Genomic DNA, 25,249 nt, shown 5'->3' on the forward strand with positions numbered 1-25,249 from the left:
GTCTTGGAGGATCCACCAGCATCTGCTAACAATGGGTAACTCTGAGAAGCAAGACTGGGAAACATGGTGGGAAAGTCAATTGGAAAACATTCACTTTTTTGAATGAATTAGTTTACTATGTGCATTCGTTACTTTTTTGTCATTTATTGTGGTGAAATATACACAACATAAAATGTGCCACTTTTTAACCCTTTATTTATGTATTTTTTTTTTGTGAGAGGGAGTCTCACTCTGTTGCCCAGGCTGGAGTGCAGTGGCACGATCTTGGCTCACTGCAAGCTCCGCCTCCCAGGTTCATGCCATTCTCCTGCCTCAGCCTCCTGAGTAGCTGGGACTACAGGTGCCCACCACCATGTCCAGCTAATTTTTGTATTTTTAGGAGAGACAGGGTTTCACCGTGTTAGCCAGGATGGTCTCCATCTCCTGACCTCGTGATCCACCCACCTCAGCCTCCCTAAGTGCTGGGATTACAGGCGTGAGCCACTGCGCCTGGCCTTACCCCTTTTTAAGTGTACGGTTCAGTGGCATTAAGTACATTCACACTGCTGTGCAACCGTCACTACCATCCATCTCCAGAACATCTCATCTTCCCATACTGAAACTGTACTCATTAGACACTAACTCATTTCCCCTGCCCCTCAGGCTCTGGTTGCCACTATTCTGTGTTCTTTCTCTATGAATTTTCCTATGTACTTCATGTAAATAGAATCATACAGGATTTTTCCTTTTGTGTCTGGCTGATTTCACTTAGTGTAATTGTTTTCAAGGTTCACCCATGTTATAGCATGTATCAGAATTCCCTTCCTGTTTTTTTTTTTTTTTTTGTTTTGTTTTTTTGAGATAGAGTTTCCCTCTTTTTGCCCAGGCTGGAGTACAGTGGCGCAATCTCAGCTCACTACAACCTCCGCCTCTCCGGTTCCAGTGATTAGCTGGGATTACAGGTACCCGCCACTATGCCCAGCTAATTTCTGTATTTTTTAGTAGAGACTGGGTTTCACCATGTTAGCTAGGCTGGTCTCGAACTCTTGACCTCAGGTGATCCACCCGCCTCAGCCTCCCAAAGTGCTGGGATTACAGGCATGAGCCACCGCGCCCAGCCAACTTTCTTTGTTTTTAAGGCTGCATAATATTCCATTGTATGACTACAACACATTTTGCTTATTTATTCTCCTGTTGTTTTCACTTTTTGATCCTCGTGAATAATGCTGCTATGAGCATGGGTGTATAGCTATCTATCTGTTTGAATCCCTGCTTTCAATTCTTTGAGGTATAGACCTAAACGAGGAATTGTTGGATCATATGTTGACTCTATGTTTAACTTTTTGGGAACTATCAGACTGTCTTCCACAGAGGCTATATACCATGGTATATTCCCAGTCAGGCTCACCTCTGTAATCTCAGCACTTCGGAACGATGAGGTGAGAGGATCGCATGTGCCCAGGAGTTCAATGCTTCAGTGTGCTATGAAAGCTCCGCTGCACTCAGCCTGGGCCACGGTGAGACCTTGTCTCTAAAAAACATTAAAAATTAAAATTAAAATGCATTCCCCCCAGCAATGCACAAGGATTCCAATTTCTCCACTTCCAAAACTGCACTGTATTTTTTAAATCTCACTCTTTTGACTTCAATAAGTTCTCTAATTTGTACCTCTCATTAACATTATGTTTATATTACAAATTCTGAGAGAGCAGGGATCTTCGAAGGGTGGATCACTTAAGGTCAGGAGTTTGAGACCATCCTGGCCAACATGGTGAAACCTCGTCTATACTAAAATTACAAAACTTAGCCGGGCGTGGTGGCACACCCTGTAATCCCAGCTACTGGGGAGGCTGAGGCAAGAGAATCGCTTGAGCCCGGGAGGCAAAGGCTGCAGTGAGCCAAGATGGCACCACTGTACTCCAGCCTGGGTGACAGAGCGAGACTCCGTCTCAAAAACAAAACAAAACAAAAAAGTCATCCTGGCGTGGTGGTAAGTGCCTGTAATCCCAGCTACTTGGGAGGCTGAGGCAGGAAAATCGCTTGAACCCAGAAAGTGGAGGTTTCAGTGAGCTGAGAGGGAGCCACTGCACTCCAGCCTGGGCGACTACAGAGCAAGACTCCGTCTCAATCAATCAATCAATCAATAAAATAGATAAATAGATAAATAAATAAATAAATGCATCAATCATTTGTTTAAAACCAGTGGAGGCCTTCCAGGAGGAGGAAAGAACCAGTAAATCCTCAAAGCTTAGGTGTCTTCTGAATGTGACAGCCTGGGGACAGCTGCTCATGCCCAGCCCATGGCCATGCTCCCCTCACATTCACAACGGGTCCTAGTTCCTGTCAGGGCAGGCACTGAGAGGTGATGATGTGGGGTCTACTGAAGGCCTCACGGGCATTCCAGAGTCCAGAACACGGTTTCATTTGAAAACTTCTAGGTGAACAAAACCCAGCACCCACCTCCCGCACCACCCCACCCCCACTGGCAACAGCCTAGGGTCTAAAGAGTTCAGGAAGGGCCCAGCATGGGGCTGACCTGAAGCCAGGTGGATTTCCAATGACAGCTGGGCCAGACTGCTTGTTAAATAGAACACTGTGGGCCGGGTGTGGTGGCTCATGCCTGTGATCCCAGCATCTAGGGAGGCCGAGGTGGCGGATCACGTGAGGTCAGGAGTTCGAGACTAGCGTGACCAACATAGCGAAACGCCATCTCTACTAAAAGTACAAAAATTAGCTGGGCGTGGTGGCGCGTGCCTGTAATCCCAGCTACTCTGGAGGCTGAGGCAGGAGAATTGCTTGAACCTGAGAGCCAGAGCTTGCAGTGAGCCGAGATTGCACCATTGCCCCCAGCCTGGGCAACAGAGGGAGACTCTGTCTCAAAAAAAATAAAAATAAAAAAAATTAGGACACCCTGTTTGCCCTTTTTGGTCACATGAGTCTTCCAGAGCATGAGCAGTTCTCTCCTGGGACCACCTCATTTATTTACCTACTATCAAATTTGTTGCCAGATTTGCTCTCACTCTATACAGCAACTACAGATGCACAGCAATGCACACCTCAGAGCCTGCTCTGTGCTCCTGCCTCATTTCCATGGAGACATGGCTGGGGGTTTTGGGGACAGGGAGGTGTGTGTAGGGGCTGCCTGGGGAGCGCAGGGAGAAGCAGGGATGCTGGCACTCCACTCTTTTCCTGCCGCCTCCAGCCTCACTTCTGGGTCATTCCTTCCCTCACCCACTTTGACCCATTCTCCAGACAGCAGGAGAGACCTGGTATGAATGAGAGAATTGGTGTTTAGAAAAATCAAACACCTTGCTTAAGGTGGCTCAGTAGTAAGTGGGAAACTAGTCCTCAAATTCAGATTTTCTGATTTGTTTTTCGTCTTCTGGAGCCAACAGGCCGGTGTCTCATCCTCTTACTGCTTGGTCTTTGTTGGGTCTTAGTTATGAACAAATCCAAATAACAGTGCCTGGATTTTAATGGGGTCACAGTTTAAATATTTTCATTTTCTCAAGGGATCCAAAGATCCTGTATTAACCCAGGCTGGTAAAATAGCTAGCACTAAGTAGGGAGAATTTTCTGGAACTCTCAAATTGCAGTATCTTGGTGTTCAGTAGCTGAGTCATCAAGCCCAGGTCCATGCACTCATTCCCTTCCTTAGCACCCCTGCCCACTCTGCCAGTGACTCATCCTCCCGCACCTTCCCCCTTCTCTCCTGTGCCCATTTGCTCCCCACCCAGCTTTGCCACACCAGGGCTCTCCTGCCTGCCTTCAGGGTGACGAGAGGCAGAAGTCACAGGACTGGGGAGAAACTGATCCCAATTAGGATGAAATGGTTCCAGAATCGTAGTGAGGCATCTCATTGAGGTGAGACAGGGCTTTGGAGGGAGAGTGAAGGTGTACTTGGGGTGGGGGATGCAGAGCTTTAGCTGGCTCTGGTTGCAGCTTCCAGGTGAGCATGGAAGTGAGGGAGGTATGGGATGGGTCAAGGGGACCTCTGCCTAACAGGAAGCCAGGATGGTTGAGGGGCTGGGAGGACGGCCCAGGAGGAGTGTAGACTACGATGGACCAAGGCAGGAGAAGCTGGGCAGAAATGGGCCCTGAGGAGCGGGGAGGGAGTTGCTGTTGTTACTGTTGCTGCCTGGCTGCAGAAGCCAGAGGTCAAGTTCAGGCATGCTGGTTTCTAAGGAGATGAGCTCATGAGCTCTGACGCTCACTCTGCAGGAACCTCCAGCATGAGTCAGCATCAGCGAGGTTTCTCTGGTTCTAGCCTCACTCCTCGCAGCAGGTGAAGTCCAGGAGAGAGGGTGTGGTTGTTCCAGACAGAGTCACATGCCCTGGCAACCTGGTAGGTGAGGGATGCTTCCCCTGAGGAGGTACCTGACCTGAACAGGTGACACCCTGGAAGGAGATGGGGCTGCTGCATCCAGGAAAAGGAGTAAATGCTGGGAGGTGAGATGACTAAAAATCATTCCAGTCCAATAGTGAAAAGACTGGCCTTTGAATCTATCCCTAAACATGAGGATTTGAATTGCTCAGTGGCTTTAAAAATATCTAAAAGATATTGTGTCAAATTGCCAAAAACAACTCCCAGGCACTTCCTCTGCCTTAGCCATTTCTGGGGCTTTCATCAGGTCTGTAGCTCCAGGTAATGGTCTAGCTGCTGATCCTTGTGGAATGAGACATGTGAAGATCTGTGTATGAGTTACTGTTTGGGTTGTGACATTTCTCACTGCAGATTTACTGCCAAGCCTCACTCCCAGGTTCTACAGCCACCCACAAGACATACGGAGACTTCTCTGGAAGCAGGCCCTGGGAGGCCCACCCAGCCCACTGTGACTTCACACCCAGGAGTGTTAAAGGCTAGAATTCTCCTCCAGCTGGACTAAGCAACGTCCCGACTTAACACAGACAAGTAATACATATGCATCGGGGTGCAGTACTGTTTTGGTCACTAAACGCTGACAACAACCTAACGTCAATCAGGGGAAGATGTACTAAATAAATCATGGTGAGTCGTCTAGCATGCTTCCAGGAAAAAAAAAAAAGAAGAAGAATAAATCACTGTTCATTCACTGTTCAGCCATCTAAGAGAATAAGGTAGCACTCTGTTTGTATGAAAATGGAATGATCCCTGATCTATGCTGTTCAAAGCAAGGTGCCAGACATTGGGCAGAGTACAACATCCCTTGTGTAAAAACTGCACACATATTTTAGGCCCTCTCACATGTATATGTGGCAGGAACAAAATTATTAAAGCGGAAGCATTCAGTTTCCCTACCACCCCCTAAGGAATCAAGGAACTCCACAAGGCAGTAAAAAAAGCAGACGGTAGAATGCAGAGTCAAAGAGAGAGGGAGTACCTGAGAGAAAGAGAAAGGAAGACACTTGGGGGTCAGAGAAAAAAACAGTGTTTTTAAGAAGCTTTGCAGGGTGGTATTGTAGAAGGCAATTTTCATTCCTTTGAGCCATCCAGCATCTGATCCTCTGTCTGTTAAAGGAACCCCGTCTCTAGAAGGCAGAATTCCCTTCACAGTAGAAGCTGAAAATGCCAGAGACTCACGTCCTCAGTTTTCCTTGCAGGGAGGGTTGGGACTCGTCACTCCACCAATCAAATCCTGGGCAACACGGCGAGAAACCTTCTCTACAATAAAATACAAAAATTAGCTGGGCGTGGTGGTGTGTGCCTGTGAACCCAGCTACTCGGGAGGCTGAGGTGGGAGGATTGCCTGAGCCTGGGAGGTTGAGGCTACAGCGAGCAGAGACCCTGTCTCAAAAAAAGAAAGAAAAAGAAATTAGTCACATGAAGCACTCTGTAAAACCCACTCAGTCCATGAGGTGGCAGTGGTGGCAATATCTCCAGTCTCCTGGGTGGCAGTTGGAGCAGTCCACGCAGCCAGCAACCGGGACGCAGATTGGGTGTCATGGTGTTGCAAGCTGCAGCCACCAGTGCCTATGTCTGTGGTCACATTCTAACCATACCAACTCTGCCGCATGATTCTAGGGGTTGGTCTCGTCTGCAGAGCCTCCTAGCTGTGAGTTATCCAGAGATTCTATGAGCACCAGTATTGTCTAACAGAAAACAATGATTTCTGTTGCTTACAGCTGCAAATCCTGAGACACATATATGTGTGTTGTGCGCCTCTGTCCTTAGCACTCTCTAGGGATTTTTTTTTTCCTTTTCTTTCTTTTTTTTTTTTTTTTGAGATGGAGTCTTGCTCTGTCGCCTGGGCTGGAGTGCAGTGGCCGGATCTCAGCTCACTGCAAGCTCCGCCTCCCGGGTTTAAGCCATTCTCCTGCCTCAGCCTTCCAAGTAGCTGGGACTACAGGCGCCAGCCACCTCGCCCGGCTAGCTTTTTTTGTATTTTTTAGTAGAGACAGGGTTTCACCGTGTTAGCCAGGATGGTCTCGAACTCCTGACCTCGTGATCCGCCTGTCTCAGCCTCCCAAAGTGCTGGGATTACAGGCTTGAGCCACCGCGCCCGGCTTTTTTTTTTTTTTTTTTTTTTGAGACGGAGTCTTGCTCTGTTGCCCAGGCTGGAGCGCAGTGGCGCGATCTCGGCTCACTGCAAGTTCCGCCTCCTGGGTTCACGCCAATTCTGCTGTCTCAGCCTCCCCAGTAGCTGGGACTACAGGCGCCCACCACCACGTCCAGCGTATTTTTTGTATTTTTTAGTAGAGACGGGGTTTCACCGTGTTAGCCAGGATGGTCTCGATCTCCTGACCTTGTGATTCGCCCGCCTCAGCCTCCCAAAGTGCTGGGATTACAGGTGTGAGCCACTGCGCCCGGCCTCCAGGGATCTTAAGTAAAGAACTAGACTAGTTCGAACGTGAGGTCAGATTTGTATTTCTTTTGCACAGTCACTGTGCTAAGGCAAGAGCATGGACACCCGGTTTTATTGGGGTGACATCAAACGAGCATATCACACATTGTGAATGTTAGGAAAGATACTCACTGATCTGTTCACCGTGGCTGTCCCTGAGAAATGAGAATGCCATGGGGAGGAGGAATTTTTCTTCTCATTTTACATTTTTCCATTACGGTTTGAATTTTTTTTTTTTTTTTTTTTTTTTTTTTTACCATATTCATGTATTATCTTTAAATTTTTTAAGTTTAAAATAATTATTTTTAAAAGAAAAGGAATATGTCTACAAATATATCACAATGTGTACATGAGAGAAAAGATAAAATAATATATGCATTCTGGCAAAAGGCAGAGCCTTTGGAAGAAGCAGGTGGTGAGGAACTGGTAGTCTGCTAACGTCAGCTGAGAATCTTAATTTGGTGGGCTGTCAGTACTGCAGACTTTTTTTTAAGTTTTTATTTGGCGTATCTTTTCTTTTTTTAAGAGACAGGTTCTCACTCTGTTGCCCAGGCTGGAGTGCAGTGGCAGGGTCAAAGTTCACTGCAGCCTCAATCTCCTGGACTCAAATGATCCTCCTACCTCAGCCTCCCAAGTAGCTGGGACTACAGGTGCATACCACTATATCCGGGTAATTTTTAAAACTTTTTTTAGGAACAGCATCTTGCTGTGTTGTCTAGGCAGGTCTCAAAGTCCTAGCCTCAAGCCATCCTCCCGCCTTAGCTTCCTGAGTTGCTGGCATTACAGGCATGAGCCACCTTGCCTGACCTGGTTGAAAAACATAAATAGAAGAGGAGGTTTTGAGTGAAAAGTTGATATGTCGGTTATATTTGTGTGTGTGTGTGCACATGAGGTCTCACTATGTTGCCCAGGATCTAGGACGTGAATTCCTGTTCTCAAGCAATCCTCCTGCCTCAACCTCCGGAGTAACTGAAACTACAGACGCCAGAGTAACTGGGACTACAGGTATGCAGCAGTGCACCCAGCTACAATTACTTGTGTGTGTAGGCTTGGGGGTATTTATGAATGAATGATGGAAGAGTATGACCACCATTGTTGTCCATTTATATTCAGGACCCCAGAGAAAATCAGACAGCCTCTATCAGACTCCTCACATCCTCTGTGCCAGCATCAAAGGAGACCAGGTCCAGGTGAGGGGGTGAAGTAGCCTTCCTCTGCCTGCTCTCCCTGAAGGTCCTGGGCAGGCTGAGGAAAGAAGGGTGACAACATGCTCACCTTCATCACACTGAGGCGGGCCAACCACCTAGCTCAGGGCATCTTCATCAGGAAGGCACAGGGGTGTGGGCTGGCCACTGGCTTCATTTTGTTTTTGGAATTTGATGTTCATCCCGACAGGCAAACAGATGAGTAACATCAGGAAAAGCAGACTCAAGGACGGAACACCCACGATGGCTGTCAGCAGATCCACTTTCCACCTCCAGATGATGCCTCCGGCGAGTGCCCCCCACCGTGCAGTCAGAGCCCACCCACAGCAGAATCTGAGAGCTCTGGCCTGACCCTACTCTCCTCTGGCGGTGGGGACCCTGGCCTTTGCTCTTAACTCACTCCCTCTTCACTCTAGGACAGGAGCCATGAACTCAGTCCCCACCTGTCTTGATCACTGGGCCTGGGGTGAAAGGCAGGGTGGCCTAGGGAGCAGAGGGCATGGAAAGTCGTGTGTGGAAACATACCCTGACTGTAAAAAAAGGAGCAGTCAAGAGCGAAAGGTCACAGTGACTTAGTTCCTGCTCCAGCCTGCTCCTGGTTCTTAGGTGCCAGAATGAGAAGATGGGTTCTGGGCTGAGGGCAAAATAAATATTTTTTATGTAGGAAACTTAAGACTGCAGAGGCTGGCCAGGCATGGTGGCTCATGCTTATAATCCTAGCACTTTCAGAGGGTGAGCTGGCAGGATCACTTAAGCCCATAAGTCTGAGACCAGCCTGGGCAACATGGTGAGTCACCATCTCTATAAAAAATACAAAAGTTAGCCAGACATGGTGTTGCGTGCCTGTGGTCCCAGCTACCCGGGAGGCTAAGGCAGGAGGATTGCTTGAGCCAGGGAGGCAGAGGTTGCAGTGAGCTGAGATTGTACCACTGCACTCCAGCCTGGGCGACAGAGAGACCCTGTCTCAAAAACTGTTACTGAGGGCCTGAGGGGAAAAGATATATTTTTTAAAGACTACAGAAGCTTTTTGATGAGAAGATTCTCACAAAAACTACAAAGATTAATACCAGTTGCAGCTGGGTTAAAGAAAAATGAATGAGGATGATTAATCGTAATAACCTGTATGTATTTGTTGTAACCTCCTGGTTTACAGAGCACTTTCCTTTAAACTAATACAGTTGATCATCACAGCATCGTTCAAGGCAGGGAACGGATTTTATCCAGGCTCAAGGTCATGCTGTAAAATTGTGCATCAATTCAGAAAAGCACTTTAAAGATCTAATTCATTGACTAATACTGTTTGACACTGTTAGATAGAATTGGCTATAGCATTGAAATTAACTAAAGCATATTTAGATCTTTGTGATATCCATAGAGACATCTTTGAAGTCTCTATGTTGAGTGGCAGGGCCAGGCAATGACGTTGTCTTTTCATTCTCAGCCCTCCCCCTGGCTTTGCTCAGCAGCACAGGCTCCGTGTATAACCCATGCCCAAGCTGTCCCATGCCAAGCTGTCCCTTGGGCGTGTATAACCCATGCCCAAGCTGTTTGTCTATAGAGCCAAGAGTTTGTGATTGGCCAGTATTTGCTTTTCAAAAAACTTTTTCTAGATTTACTTTTATTGTAATAAAACTTTTATTAGAAAAAGCACCTAAATGTATGGATCACATCAAATAATCTCTGAGTTGGCCATGTCCAAGGGAAAACCAGCCTGCAGACCCCAAGTGGACAGCAGGACCCTGGCATGAGGGCAGTCAGTGCTCCTCCAGAAGGCCAGCACAGGGCCTGGGGGCAGTGGAGAATGGCCCCCAACATGGGAAATAATGCGTATCCAATCTGCCTCCCAGGGATGCTGGAGAAATACTGCATTGTCAGTGGGAGAACCACTTTGCCCTGGGTAGACATGCGTTGCTACCGTATTTGTAGGAATGTTACCATTGTTATTTTAATGGATGCCTTCTCTTCTTTCTGCCAGGCACTTTCAGTCTCTCTGGAGGGGCCAAGGCTCATGGAAACATGAAAGACTGTGTGCAGATGAACACCATGAGTTAAAGGTACAGAGAGCTGGCAGGTAGGCGGGGCATGGTGGTTCACACCTGTAATCCCAGCCATTTGGGAGGCCAAGGTGGGAGGATTGCTTGAGCTCAGGAGTTTGAGACCAGCCTGGGCAACATAGTAAGACCCCATCTCTTTAAAAAAAAAAAAATTAAAAATTAGTAGGGTGTGCTGGTGTGCGCCTGTAGTCCCAACTACTTGGAAGCTGAGGTAGGTGGACTTGAGCCCAGCCTTAGTAACAGAGCAAGACCTTGTCTTAAAACGAAAAAGAAAAAAATGCTAGCAGGTGGCTCCTCAGGAAAGTCTCAGGGGATCTGTTGCCAGCTTACTGGGGAGCCCTGCCCACACGAAGCTCACAGCCAAAGCCATTCCGTCGCTGAGAGATAACTTGGCCTTGTCTCCTCCCGCCTTCACGGCCCCCTCCCTGCATGGAAGCCCCGCTCTGCTGCAGTCACGGTAGTCATTACACTGGAGCTGAAGCTGGTTCTGCCTCTCCAGCTGCCTGTGAGCTGCAAGGAGGCCGGGACTGTGCTTCAGGCTGTGGAGCGAAGTGAGAGAATGGGAGAAGCCGCCTGTGGGGAGCAGGAAGGCTTGGGGCCTGGGTTCCTGCTGCTCAGCCAAGGAACACCTGTAGGTTTCTGAACCTCTTTTTCCATCTGTAAAAGGGGGAAATAAGCCCTGCCTACCTCATCGGGCTTAAAGCTGCACTGTCCATTATGGTAAGCACTAACCACTGTGGCTAACAAGCCCGGGAGGTATGGCTAGTCCCAATTCACATGTGCTCTAAGTGGAAAATATGCACCAGATTTCAAGGCTGGTATCAAAAACTGATATCAAGTCCCTCAATAAGTTTTATGTTGCTTATGTGTTGAAATAATATTTTTGATATATTAGGTAAAAGCACATATTATTAAAATTAATTCTGGCCAGGCACAGTGGCTCACTCCTGTAATCCCAACACTTTGGAAGACCAAGGGAGGCGGAACACCTGAGGTCAGGAGTTAAAGACCAGCCTGACCAACATGGTGAAACCCCATCTCTACTAAAAATGCAAAATTAGCCGGGCGTGGTGGCACATGCCTATGATCCCAGCTACTCAGGAGGCTGAGGCAAGATAATCGCTTGTACCCGGGAGGCGGAGGTTGCGGTGAGCCGAGATGGCACCATTACACTCCAGCTTGGGCAACAAGAGCAAAACTCCGTCTCAAATAATAATAATAATTAATTCCTTCTGTTTGTTGTTGTTGTTGTTGTTGTTGTTTCTGAGACGGGGTCTCACTCTGTCGCCCGGGCTGGAGTGCAATGACATGATCACAGCTCGCTGCAACCTCCTCCGCCTCCTGGACTCAAGCGATCCTCCCACCTCAAACTCCTGAGTAGCTAGGACTAAAGGCATGCCACTGTACCCAGCTAATTTTTCTGTAGAGATGGGGTCTCTCTATGTTGCCCAGGCTGGTCTCAAACTCCTAGGCTCAAGCAATCCTCCCGCCTCAGCCTCCAAAAGTGCTAGGATTACAGGCATGAGCCACCTCACCCAGCCTGCCCGTTTCTTTTCAAAATGTGGCTTCTAGAGAAATTGCAGTTACGTATGAGCTCATATTATGTTCCTACTGGACACTACTGGTACAGCAATGAGCTGCTTGAATGGATGGAGTTATTAGAACCCTGTTTCTTCTGTTCTCTTCCCCTTGAATCTTGCAGAATGTGGCACAGGCAGAAGGAGGGTTTGAAAAATCCCTGTCCAAAATAAAAGTCTTGGATTTTTCATCTGAAAGAGTCAGATCCTACAGCTACTTCCACTTCCCAGCCCTCAATGCAGATCAACAAACTCAGCCCTGGAGTAAATTGAATGCTATCCCTTAAAGATCGACCAGCAGCAAGAACATCATTTTCCAAGTAGTTTGGGAACTTTTCTGTCCAAGCAGCAACTCCAAATATCTTTTTGTAATTAGCTTTTACTTTGATAAAACTACTTTTGCTTCTGTCGCTCGCAGGTTCTTTCTCCTTTCAGGTCTGCCCTCATTTTCTCCAGCGACCTAATAATAAAGCAGTTCTGGGTTCCCCGTCCATACAAAGGCCCTGGGGTCGGCAGAATTGAGTTAAAGTGAACAGGAAAGCACCAGAACCAAGGGATGTCCCTCTTCTGGGCTTCAGCTGGCTCAACTCTTAAGATGGGCCCATTTACCTCCTTATCTTGTGTTTGCTTTAGGGCAAAGGTCCAATGAAAGAAGAGACATGTGTGTAAGTTCTTTGTGGGTAAATCATTTCTCAGAAAATTGTGACTATTGGCCGGGTGCGGTGGCTCATGCCTGTAATCCCAGCACTTTGGGAGGCTGAGGTGGGCAGATCACCTGAGGTCAGGAGTTCAAGACCAGCCTGGCCAACATGGTGAAACCCTGTCTCTACTAAAAATACAAAAATTAGCAGGGCGTGGTGGCACGGGTCTATAATCCAGCTACTCGGGAGGCTGAGGCAGGAGAATCACTTGAATCCAGGAGGTGGAGATTGCAGTGAGCCAAGATCGTGCCATTGCATTCTAGTCTGGGCAACAGAGTGAGACTCCGTCTCAAATTTAAAAACAACAACAGCAAAAAGAAACACACTTGTGACGATTCATGGGTAAGAAGAATGAGCAAACGTTTTGGCACAAAATTCTCAAGGGGCTCGCCAACCTTCGACAGCAGGAGCTTTGAATGACAGGCTCTTGAGAGTCTGAGATTATCCAAGCCCCATTTTACAGGTGATAAAACCAAGGCCACAGAAGAGGAGGGGAAGGGCTTGATCCAAAGACCAGAAACCAAGATTGCAGATGCCTAGGGAGTGCAGCTTGTACCCCGTTAGTACTCCATACATCTTTGCTTTAAAATTTTCACATAACATTCTTTTCTTATCACAATGCAATATCTTTTAGAAATTTTTGAAAATACAGAAAAAATAGTCCATAATCCCCCCAACCAGAGATCGCCCTATCAACTGTTTGGCATCTGGTCCTTTTTCTACTTATGTGAACATAGCTGTATGTTTTTATTTTACAAAAATATGATATGACTACAATATTTTATTATTTGTTTTCTCCTCTCTGAATAAATAATAAACATTTTTCCAAGGCAAGTAATCCTTTTATACTATTATTACATTAAGGACTACAAGGAATTGTATTGAATGAATGTGTAACTGACCACTGGTTATTGGGCATTTGGGTTTTCTCTAGTCTTTCTCTATTATAACAGTGCTACAGTGAGCATTCTTGTAGGGTTTTTCTTTTTTTTACACACTTTCATGATTATTTTCTTTTCTTTTTTCTTTTTCTTTTTGTGAGACGGAGTCTCGCTCTGTCCCCCAGGCTGGAGTGCAGTGGCGCAATCTTGGCTCCCTGCAAGCTCCACCTCCCAGGTTCACGCCATTCTCCTGCCTCAGCCTCCCGAGTAGCTGGGACTATAGGCATGTGCCACCATGCCTGGCTGATTTTTTGTATTTTTAGTAGAGACGGGTTTCACTGTGTTAGCCAGGATGGTCTGGATCTCTTGACCTCGTGATCCGCCCGCCTCGGCCTCCCAAAGTGCTGAGATTACAGGCTTGAGCCACTGCACTATTTATGATTTTGATAACTGCTTTCCAAAATGTTGTAACTTTCCACCCCTCCAACGATACATGAGGGTACCCTTTTCTTCAGCCCTCCCTAATACAGTTGGGGTTCTATCATTTTCTTCATCTTTGCCAGTTTAGTAGGTGAAACTTCCCTTTCTCTGCTTACTGCAGAAAACTGAACCTTGTTCATGGGTTACTGACCATACATCTTAGTTTTTAATAACCTTCCTTGTCATACCTTTTCTTTGTCCATTTTTTCTTCTGAAGTCTATTGTCTTCTTATTTCTATGAGCTCTTTGCATATTCCTTGTCTCACATGCTGCAGTTCTTATTAGTCTTTTATATTGTCTGTGTAGTTTTGCTTGTGATTATTGAGTTAAACCCCTGAGTACCTCCTTTACGTTGTGCTTTGTGTGGTTAGGAAAGTCCTTACACTATAAGGATAAACTTATCTGTGTTTTCTTCTAAACCTTATTATGGATCTTATTAATGATTCCACTTATTAGAATTTAGTTTTTACCTAACTTGAAATTATTTAAGTTGTAGTATGATTCAGAATCTAACTTTGTTTTCCTCTCCCAAATGGCTAGCCAATTGTTTCCACCATCCCATGTATCCCAAGACCTCACCACAGTGACACTGTGGTGACGTTTTGGGCTGGATAATTCTTTGTTGTGGGAGGCTGTTCTTGCACTGTCGGATGTTTAGCAGCGCCTCTGACCTCTATTGGATTCCAGTTGCAGCCTCTCAGTTGTGACAACCAAAAACGTCTCCAGACATTGCTAAGTGCTCCCAGGGAGACAAAACCACCCACAGTTGAGAACCTTTCCTTTTCCCAGTGATTTAAAATATACTTTTACCACACAGTAAATTCCCATGTATCATATATCCTTGGGTGTATTTCAGGCCTTTCTATTCTGTTCCAATGAGTTGGCGTCTGTTCTTGGACTAGTAGCACCAAACTATTTGCATTATTGCGGTTTTGTATTAACTTTTAAATCAGTTTATGTTCTTGCTCTCCCCACCTCTTTCTTTTTTAATCCACTATAGAGGACAGTTAATCTTTTTGAGCTATCAGGTGACAATGAAACAAGACAGACCCATGCAGAATCTGGGGCAAGGGAGAGCCCCACCTTGGAGCCAGGCAGTTGTACACTGGGTGGAGCCAGCAGGTCCATAGCTGCCGGAGGCTGATAGGAGAAAGGGCGCCTGATAGGACCCGGAAGCCTATCTCCAGGGTCATCTGGTAAACCTGGCGGGAAGGAGCTACAGAAAACAAAAACAGGAAGTGGGGCAGTATTTGAGCTGCTGGTATTACTAAGTCAGGATGGAGAAAGAATGGGGATGGGAGGACAGGATCTTTGTGATTATTTACAGGGTATCTAGGCTTCCATTGTTTCAAGAGTAGTTAAATAAAGCCCACTAGGGAATTAACTGTTCAAGCCTCGGTGATGTCTAACGGGCATGACTGATGGTACACTCCCTCAGGACAGGGAATTTAGGTCCCCCTCACATCTGGAAGGGACCTCTTCCAGCAACTACTGGGATGTATAGCTCAGGGCGGACTCTCCAAGGAGCCCACAGCAAGGGCTGCCAGCATTTCAGTTCTGTCTTCTCAGAAGGGCCTAGCCTTGGTTACCAAGTTGTTTCCCCCATGCCAGGGGCTGGAGCTTTGTCTCTGCCCATCCAACAGCTCAGAGAGAAGTAGTGACTGGTATCCCAGGGGTACCAGTTAGGATGGCTGCAGTTTCAAGAAACAAAAAGCACAACTCAAGTTGGCTTAAACAATAAAAGAAATGTATAGGCCCACATCACAGAAAAGTCCTCAGGAAGGCTTCATCCAACAGCTCAGTGATGTTGCCAGGACCCATTGCTTTCCTTGGCTCCGTGCTGTTTTCCCCATGGGAGTGGCATCCTGGGTACAGGCCTGGACTCCTGTGTTCTCCAGAGGAATACCCGGGGCTGCCTGCTCTCCTTTTAAAAGCAGCAGAGCCAGGCGTGGTGGCTCACGCCTGTAATCCCAGCACTTTGGGAGGACGAGGCGGGCAGACCATGAGGTCAGGAGATGGAGACCATCCTGGCTAACATGGTGAAACCCCGTCTCTACTAAAAATACAAAAAATTAGCCAGGTGTGGTGGTGGGTGCCTGTAATTCCAGCTACTCTGGAGGCTAAGGCAGGAGAATGGCGTGAACCTGGGAGGTGGAGCTTGCAGTGAGCCGAGATTGCGCCACTGCACTCCAGCCTGGGTGACAGAGCGAGACTCCATCTCAAAAAAAAAAAAAAAAAAAAAAAAAAAAAAAAAAAAAAAAAGCAGAAAGTTGTTTGCTCCAAAATCCCAGCAAAAGTCCTGAGATTGAGATTCACCCTGAATGGACTAGAGTTGTTCACATGCCCATCCCAGAAGATAGAATTGGCACACCTTGATGGGCTTAGAGCTGGAATCACTGAAGTCCCTCACTGGAAGTCTAAGCGTGCTGGGAAGGGGAAAGGGAAGCGGAACAGATGCCAGGATATCCACAAGTGTCCACTGCATCAAACTTCCCAAAGGGACACAAAAGGAAGCAGTCTCCAAATACTGGTGTCATTCGAGAAGCTTTGCTTCCTACGTCATCAATAGGCTCCTAATATCATCTGCCTCTGTCAGGCAAAGCCAAGTTCTTGCTGCATGTGCTGGTCAGTCCCTCAATGAAGTGCACTCACAAAGCTCTAAGTGACAGGGTTCCTGTGACAAGCGCTTTTTCTGGGAAATAATTGTGGCTATTACAGCAAAAAGTGGCCCGATGAAGCAAGCTGGTCTGCCATAGTCACTACCTTCCTGAGATGCTTGGTTGCCCCTGGGTGACAGGAGGGCTGCTCAGGAGGAACCCAGCCATGAAGCAAGCCCTAGCCTCGCCTAGCACCAGCCCAGTGGCTTTGCAAAGTCAATGCCTGCAACAGCCTCTGCTGCTCTCCAGAATATGTTTCTCAACACATGTCCCAGCAGTTTTGTGTCACCATAAAGTAGATCAGTGGCTCCTACCCGTGACATCTGCTCTGCTTGGCATAAAGTTCTGCAAGGTGGGGTGGAAGCCATCAGGATAGAAGATGAGCCCTCTCTTTCACAGAGGCAGGGGGCAAACCAAGGCTTGGCCTGTTACGGTACCAGCATGCCTCGAGATTCCCTCAGCAGTCAGGGTAGACCAAGCTGCTACAGGCAATGGGTTACACTGGGAAAGCCAGCATTGCACGCCAGGCACTCAGAAAATGGCAGCAATATCAATGCCATTTTAATGATGCTTGCAACTCAGACTGTTTTGTTTTGTTTTGTTTTGTTTTGTTTTGTCTGTTTTTTTTTTGAGACAGGGTTCCACCCTGTCACCCAGGCTGGAGTGCAGTGGTGTGATCTCGGCTCACTGCAACCTCAAACTCCCGGGCTCAAGTAGTCCTCCCTCCTCACTTCCCAAGTAACTAGGAGTATAGGCCTGCGCCACCAGGCTGGACTATCAGACTGTTTTATTTATTTGTTTATTTTATTTTATTTTATTTTATTTTATTTTATTTTATTTATTTTAATTTATTTTTTGAGACTGAGTTTTTGTTCAGGCTGGAGTGCAGTGGCGCAGTCTCAGCTCACCACAGCCTCCGCCTCCTGGGTTCAAGCAATTCTGCCTCAGCCTCCCAAGTACCTGGGATTACAAGTGCCCACCACCATGCCCAGCTGATTGTTGTATTTTCAGGAGAGATGGAGTTTATCACGTTGACCTGGTCTCAAACTCCTGACCTCAGGTGATCCGCCCACCTCGGCCTCCCAAAGTGCTGGGATTACAGGCGTGAATCACCGCACCCAGCCTATCAGACTGTTTTAAATCCAACACTTCACCTTAGGAGATCGCACCAAGAGCACAAGGTTCCAGCAATAAAACCCTAGAAATGTGTAACAGAGGCATTCCTACAAAGCCCCAAATCACCTCCCTTGTGCTTTATTTTCCTTCTCCTTCAATCACCTGCTCATTTTTATTGACTTTGAAGACCCTAGAAGCACAGGTCACAGGATCCATGGCAGGGACTCTCTTCTCTGAGCACACGTAGAATCTCAGTCTCTTTGGTATCCAGATCTTCTGCCGGCTGCGTGCTTTTCAGGAGGAGCTATTGCCAAAGCACACACCAAAAGGGTTTCAATGGTCCTTAAATAATTTTCCATGCACTCAGATTCTCCTTGGGAGGAGCAATCCAACTGGCATCTAGTAGTCTCATTTATCTCAGATTTGGAAATGCTCCCACCTTACTGGTTGGAAGTTTTCTCTGTGTGTGGGCACCTGGTAAACTGTCTCCGCTTTGCTTTCACTTTCCCCACCACTGTAATGGCACAGTCCCTAATGTTCTGGCCGTGTGACCTTGAATTGCCTTCTTTACCTCTACAATGCCTTAGTCCTCTCGTCTGTAAGACCAAACTTCCAGATTGAGTTATTGCAAAGAGTTTAAATAAGTGACAGCAAATGAGTGTTAAATTAAGGCAGGCCAGGCGAGGTGGCTCATGCCTGTAATCCCAGCACTTTGGGAGGCTGAGGAGGGGGGATCACCTGAGGTCAGGAGTTCGAGACCAGCCTGGCCAACATGCTGAAACCCCATCTCTACTAAAAATACAAAATGTAGCCAGGCATGGTGGTGCACTTGCACCACCCCACCCACTCGGGAGGTGGAGGCAGGATAATTGCTTGAACCTGGGAAGCAGAGGTTGCAGTGAGCCAACATCACACCACTGCACTATAGCCTGGGTGACAAGAGTGAAACTCTGTCTCAAAAAAAATAAAAATAAACAAAAAATTAATTAAGGCAAGTTATGACTAATTTTGTGCCACCCTAATTACTGTCTGATTTCCATTGGCCAATACCATCTAAAAATGACATAACACAAGAAATCTAAATTATATCTATTCCATAATCACATATTTAATTACCAATTAAATATGCACTTAAAGCAAAGACTAGAATGGAACATGGAAAAATAACAAGAGTAGATTGAGATTCGCAGGTAGGTGATTTATAATGTACTATTTCTATAACAGGAAAAGTAAACTCCAAAGAATTGTATTGGTTAGAATTAAAATTTTGAAATGCATTAAATATACATATTTTGTGATATCCATGAATGATAAAAACATCTTCCCTTCAGCATCTACCTCAGCTAGAGCTCTGATATCTATCATTACATAACAATCTGTCTCAAAACTTAGTGGCTTAAAACCAGCAATTTATTTTGCCTACATTTGGAGGATCAGGGATTTGAGAAGGGCTCAGTTTGGCTGCTCTTCTCGGCTCACATGGCATGAGCTGGACTGTTTCAGCTGGGGCTGTGGAATCACCTTCCAAGACTGCTTGCTCACACAGCTGGCAGGCTGGGGCTGGCTGTTGGCTCACAGCTCTGTCAAGGATGTTGGCTGGGGAGAGAAGAGGAAAGAGATCTTGATTCCTCTCCATGAATCTGCTTAGACTACCTCACAACACAGCAGTCTCAGGGTAGTCAGGCTTCTTTTATGGAAGCTACTTTTCCCCAGGGCAAGTGTTCCAAGACACAGGAAGTGGAAGCTGCCAGACTCTTAAGACCTGAACCTGGAAACTGGCAGTCGCTTCTACCAAATTCTATGAATCACAGCAGTTAAAGCCCATCTCGTTTTAAGGAGAGGGGACATAGACCCTACCTCTGTGGGAAGAGTGTCAAAGAAACTGGCCATCCTTAAATTGTCACAGTTAGCCAGGCACCGTGGCACACGTGTAGCCTCAGCTACTTGGGAGGCTGAAATGGGTGAGTTGCTTGAGCCCAGGAGTTGGAGTCTGCAGTAAGCTGTGATTACACCACTGCACTGCAGCCTGGACAACACAGTGAGACCCCATCTCTTTAAAATTTTTTTTTAGTTGTCACAGTTATCCTTTTCTTTTCTTTTTTTTCTTTTCTTTTTAGACGGAGTCTGGCTCTGTCGCCCAAGCTGGAGTGCAATGGTGTGATCTCAGCTCACTGCTACCTCCGCCTCTTGGGTTCAGCCTCCCAAGTAACTGGGATTACAGGCACCCACCACCACACCCGGTGAATTTTTGTATTTTTAGTAGAGATGGGGTTTCATCATATTGGCCAGGCTGTTGTCGAACTCCTGACCTCAAGGGATCCACCCACCTCAGACTCCCAAATTGCTGGGATTACAGGCGTGAGCCACCGTGCCCGGCCAGTTATCCTTTTCTTGTGCCAGTCTTGCTGGCTGGTGCCACAGACAGGCCATTGCCAGCATTTCTTGCCTTACATACTTCTTTATGTGCTTTCTCCCCTGTTCCTATTACTCCTTCCTAACTCCTGGTCCTTGACTCTTCTCTCATACCTGGTGATACTCTTCTCCAGCTACAGGTTCAGAAGCTCTACTAGGTTCCAGTGACTTCATGCAGCTCAAAAGCTTTGGAATCTGGCAGACCTAGGTTAGAACCAACTCTTTTAATTATTTGCTGTGTCTCTGGAAAAGTTGCTTAGTATCTGACACTTAGTTTCTTTGCCTGAAATGAGGCTACCTCACAGGATTGTTGGGAGAATTTAGAAATAATGTATTTGGCAAAAACTTTTAAGTCTGACAATACCAAGTGTTGGTAAAGGCATAGAACCGAAACTTACACACCGCTAATGAGAGTTTAAACTGGTTCAATTTTCAGACCTATTTGGCAATATCCGATAAGATTATAAATGAACACATACTATAGTACAGTATATACTATATACGCATATAATATATACTAGGTTTTGGGTTTTTGTTTTTTTTTAACAGGGTCTGGCTCTATCATCTAAGCTGGAGTGCAGTGGTGCCATCTCGGCTCACTGCAACCTCTGCCTCCCAGGCTCAAGACATCCTCCCACCTCAGCCTCCCCAAGTAGCTGGGACTACAGGCATGCACCACCACACCTGGCTAATTTTATGTATTTTTTTGTAGAGACAGGATTTCGCCACGTTGCTCAGACTGGTCTTGAACTTGTGAGCTGAAGTGATCTGCCTGCCACAGCCTCCCAAAGTGCTGGGATTACAGGCATGAGCCACTGCGCCCAGCCTTACTGTATTATATTACAATATAATACAACAATTCTACTCCTAGATTTAGGTTTTAGAGAAACCTTGACACAGGTGTCCAAAGAACCCCACATAAGAATGCTAAGGAAAGTACTCTTTAATTGGAATTAAAAGAATCTCACTACAATGCTAAGCAAAAACAAGTAAATTGTACAACAATACATATAGTGTGAGATCATTTACATGTGGCTTAAAACGTGCAAAACAGTGTCATATTTTATTTAGTTATGTATATAACTAATATATATATTATATATCTATACATAATATACATATTTATATTATATATTTAGCTACATACATGTGTGTGATAAAAATAAAAAGAAATAATAAACACCAAATTCAGTCAAAACCAATCTAAGCCCTGGAAATTTTTTTTTTTTTTTTTGAGATAGAATTTCGCTCTTGTTGCCCAGGTTGAAGTACAATGGCCCGATCCCAGCTCACCGCAACCTCTGCTTCCCGGGTTCAAGAGATTCTCGTGCCTCAGCCTCCCGAGTATCTGGGATTACAGGCAAGCACCACCACGCCTGGCTCATTTTTTTGTATTTTTAGTAGAGACAGCGTTTCACCATGTTGGCCAGGCTGGTCTTGAACTCCTAACCTCAAATGACCCATCTGCCTCAGCCTCCCAAAGTGCTGGGAGTACAGACATAAGCCACCGCAGCTGGCCTGGCCTAGATCTGGAATCTTAAGCTGTGTGGTGGGAACCAAACTGTTCATTATTTTATTCTTTTTTTTCTTTTCTTTTTTTTTTTTTTGAGATGGAGTTTTGCTTTGTTGCCCAGGCTGGAGTGCAGTGGCGTGATCTTGGCTCACTGCAATCTCCGCCTCCTGGGTTCAAGCAATTCTTCCGCCTCAGCCTCCACAGTAGCTGGGATTACAGGCACCTGCCACCACGCCCAGCTAATTTTTGTATTTTTTAGTAGAGATGGGGTTTCACCATGTTAGCCAGGCTGGTCTGGAACCCCTGACCTCGTGCTCCACCTGCCTTGGCCTCCCAAAGTGCTAGAATACAGGCGTGAGCCACCACACCCGGTCATTATTCTTTATGCCTTTTCTATGTGTGAAATGTTCCACAACTTTTACAAGTTTTAAAGACCTACTTTATATTAAGCATGTGGCACAATGCTGGGACTGTGGCCAAGGTTCAAGGCACAGTAGCAACTGTTGTCATTTCTACTCAGACCATCCCTTGTCACTTCCGCAGCTTCAGAATACTCTCCTTCATTCCATGCTTAAGATAGAAAAAGTCGTTTCCATTTTTAAAACAGCTCAAATGAGCTTGTGACTAAAGTCATGAAAAGCACTCTCAATCTGGTTACCTGGATCGGACCAGCTGAGTTAAATTGGATTTTGAGAACAGTCACTTTTTTTTTTTTTTGAAGGTGAGCAATAGCAATCCAATCTATAAATATGTCATGTGGTCAAACACTAACGATGGACAGATTTTTGAAAGCGCTGATTTGAAAGCAAGACATGCCAGTCTTCCTGGTTCAATCCCTTCATTTCTATCCAATGGATTGAAACAGGGTGCACTGATTTACCCCGTGTGGCCAATTTCGGCTGCCTGTTTCAAGTTTCTCAACTCTGCAAGCATACTGGAATGTCCAAGAGAGCTTTCGAAAATCTCAGTGCTCAGGCTACAACTATACCAATCAAATCACAATGCCCTTGGATGGCACCCGGGTCTAAGTTCCCGCAGGTAAGTCCAGTGCACAGTTATGTTAGTCCACTTTGCATTGCTATAAAGGAATACCTGAGGCTGGGTAATTTATAAAGAAGAGAGGTTTATTTGGATCACAGTTCTGCAGGCTGTACAAACATGGCACCAGCATCTGCTCGGCTTCTAGTGAGGCTGCAGGAAGCTTTCACTCATAGGGGAAGGCAAAAGGGAACAGACATGTCACACGATGAGAAAGGGAGCAAGAGAGAGAGCAGGGGGTCCCAGATCCTTTTTGTTTGTTTGTTTTAATTTTTGTAGAGATTAGTTCTCATGATATTGCCCAGGCTGGTCTCAAACTCCTGGGCTTGAGCGATCCTCCTGCCTCAGCCTCTTAAAAGGCTGAAATTGCAGGTATGAGCCACCATACCAAGCCCCCATATTCTTTTTTTTTTTTTTTTTTTTTTTTTTTTTTTTTTTGAGATGGAGTTTCCCTCTTGTTGCCCAGGCTGGAGAGCAATGGCACAATCTCAGCTCACCACAATCTCTGCCTCCTGGGTTCAAGCAATTCTCCTGCCTCAGCCTCCCAAGTAGCTGGGATTAAAGGCACATGCCACCATGCCAGGCTAATTTTGTATTTTTAATAGAGATGGGGTTTCTCCATGTTGATCAGGCTGGTCTCAAACTCCCGACCTCAGATGATTCACTTGCCTCAGCCTCCCAAAGTGCTGGGATTACAGGTGTCAGTCACTGCGCCCAGCCTTTTCTTGTTTTGGTTTTTTTTAATACAGAGTCTCGCTCTGTCACCCAAGCTAGAGTGCAGTGGCGCAATCTCGGCTCACTGCAACCTCCATCTCCTGAGTTCTAACAATTCTCCTGCCTCAGCCTCCCAAGTAGCTGGGATTACAGGCACAGGCCATGATGCCTAGTTAATTTTTGTATTTTTAGTAGAAATGGGGTTTCATCATGTTGGCCAGGATAGTCTCAAACTCCTGACCTCAGGTGATCCGACTGCTTCGGCCTCCCAAAGTGCTGGGATTACAGGCATGAGCCACCACGCCCAGCCCCCATATCCTTTTTAACAACCAACTCTTGAACTAATAGAGGAAGAACTAACTCATTACCAAGGGCGGGGCACCCATTCACAAGGGATCCGCCCCCATGACGCAAACATCTCCCACTAGGCCCCGCCTCAAACCTTGGGGATCACATTTCCACGTGAGATTTGGAGGGGACAAACATCCAAACTATGTCAGCAGCCAAGGTTGAGAACCACTGGCCCAGTGAATCCCCCATGACAGTCCTGAAATACCAGACACCACCTGTCAATTCAGGTTATCTTTTCCCATCCTTCCATGTGTGAAGCACTAATTCCTTCTTTTTACTTTAAGTTTTTACGGTTCAAGTCAATCGTGGATTCAACTGCAGTAGTAAGACTGTCTAGGCTTAGCCCTGTGACAGAGTGCTAGCCATGGACACCAGTATTTGCTCTCCCCTCCCTCCTTATAGACAGAACTCCAACTTTGGCTGGGTATGTGGCCACCCACTTTAAAAACCCATTTCCCAGGGATGGGGACGAGGGAGAAGGGAAAGCTCTTCTTTACCAAAGAATGCCAACTAACAGATGTACCAGGAATGAGAAAAATAGAAAATAGTTTTACAATCACCTTCATAATAATAGATTCAGGTGAGATTCCTTAGTAGGTATACTAAGGCCACTGGCAGAAAGACTGTGGCAGCACGTGACATTCACACACTCCCAAAGCATCGCCCCCACAGAGAATGCATTCATTCCAAGGGGAAAAGACACTTCCACAATGGAGAAAACTGGCAGACACCGCCTCTGTGGGCTGTGAAGTGATCATATCTCAGTTCCAAATCCCGCCCTCTCTGCTCTACTGTGACGCTGGGCTGGGAACCTTCCAACATTTGCTTGCCAGGGGCTCCCCTGTTTCGCTCTGCTGGAGGCTGGAGAGAGGAAAAGGAACTTCCTCCTGCTTGCCTCCTGTTCCCGCAAAGGATGACCTCACATTTCTTCACTCTGATAGCAGCAGTTCCTTCCTTTTTTTTTTTTTTTTTTTTTTTTGTTTGAGATGGAGACTTGCTCTGTCACCCAGGTTGGAATGCAGTGGCGCAATCTCGGCTCACTGTAATCTCAGACTCCTGAGTTCAAACGATTCTCCTGCCTCAGCCTCCTGAGTAGCTGGCATTACAGGCACCCACCACCATGCCCGGCTAATTTTGTATTTTTAGTAGAGACAGGGTTTCACCATGTTGACTAGGCTGGTCTCCAACTCCTGACCTCAAGTGATCCTCCTACCTCGGCCTCCCAAAGTGTTGGGATTACAGGCATGAGCCAGCATGCCCGGCCTGCAGTTCTTTCTATGTCAGCAGGTGGGTGCTGTGTGTGGTTCTTCAGCTCTCACCGAACCAACCCCTTCATGCACATTTTCAAGTCACCAACTGCCGCCTGCCTGCCCTCCTCAGCAGCCAGGACCCAGGCCCATAGGACCCTTCCAAGCCAACACAACAGCTCCAGCCGGGGAGTGACCCTTCCTCAGGGGCCTGAGTTTCAGCGTCACATGGGTTCTCTCTAAGTCTCTAACGTTTTAATCATTCCAGCCTCTTCTCTGCTCTTACAGCCTCGGTGGTTGCTACCTCCATGACACCTTAACATTGGTTTCTTGCCACTTCAGTTACCTGGTTAACACTGTATACCTAGCTAACAACTCTTATTAAATGCTCTGTTAAAATAACTCCGATTTCTGTCTCCCGCCTGGATCCTGATGCAGAAATTGGAATCAAGAGTGGGATTTATATGCCACCCTCTGGCATGGACATATATCTTACTAAGGCA

The 25,249-nt window shown here is 46.5% G+C and overlaps 1 protein-coding gene across 1 annotated transcript in view; it reads right to left on the minus strand.

Moving 5' to 3' along the window:
• Window positions 1-20,057, minus strand: part of NT5DC4 (5'-nucleotidase domain containing 4) — a 54,296-nt gene extending 34,239 nt beyond the window's left edge. The window contains 4 exon segments of the mRNA XM_010376356.2: window positions 10,390-10,598; window positions 14,782-14,914; window positions 17,679-17,775; window positions 19,998-20,057. Coding sequence (XP_010374658.2) covers window positions 10,390-10,598; window positions 14,782-14,914; window positions 17,679-17,775; window positions 19,998-20,057 — 499 coding nt within the window.
• Window positions 20,058-25,249: the final 5,192 nt, after the last annotated feature.

The sequence above is a fragment of the Rhinopithecus roxellana genome, chromosome 17 (assembly GCF_007565055.1).
Source record: "Rhinopithecus roxellana isolate Shanxi Qingling chromosome 17, ASM756505v1, whole genome shotgun sequence".
NCBI lineage: Eukaryota > Metazoa > Chordata > Mammalia > Primates > Cercopithecidae > Rhinopithecus > Rhinopithecus roxellana.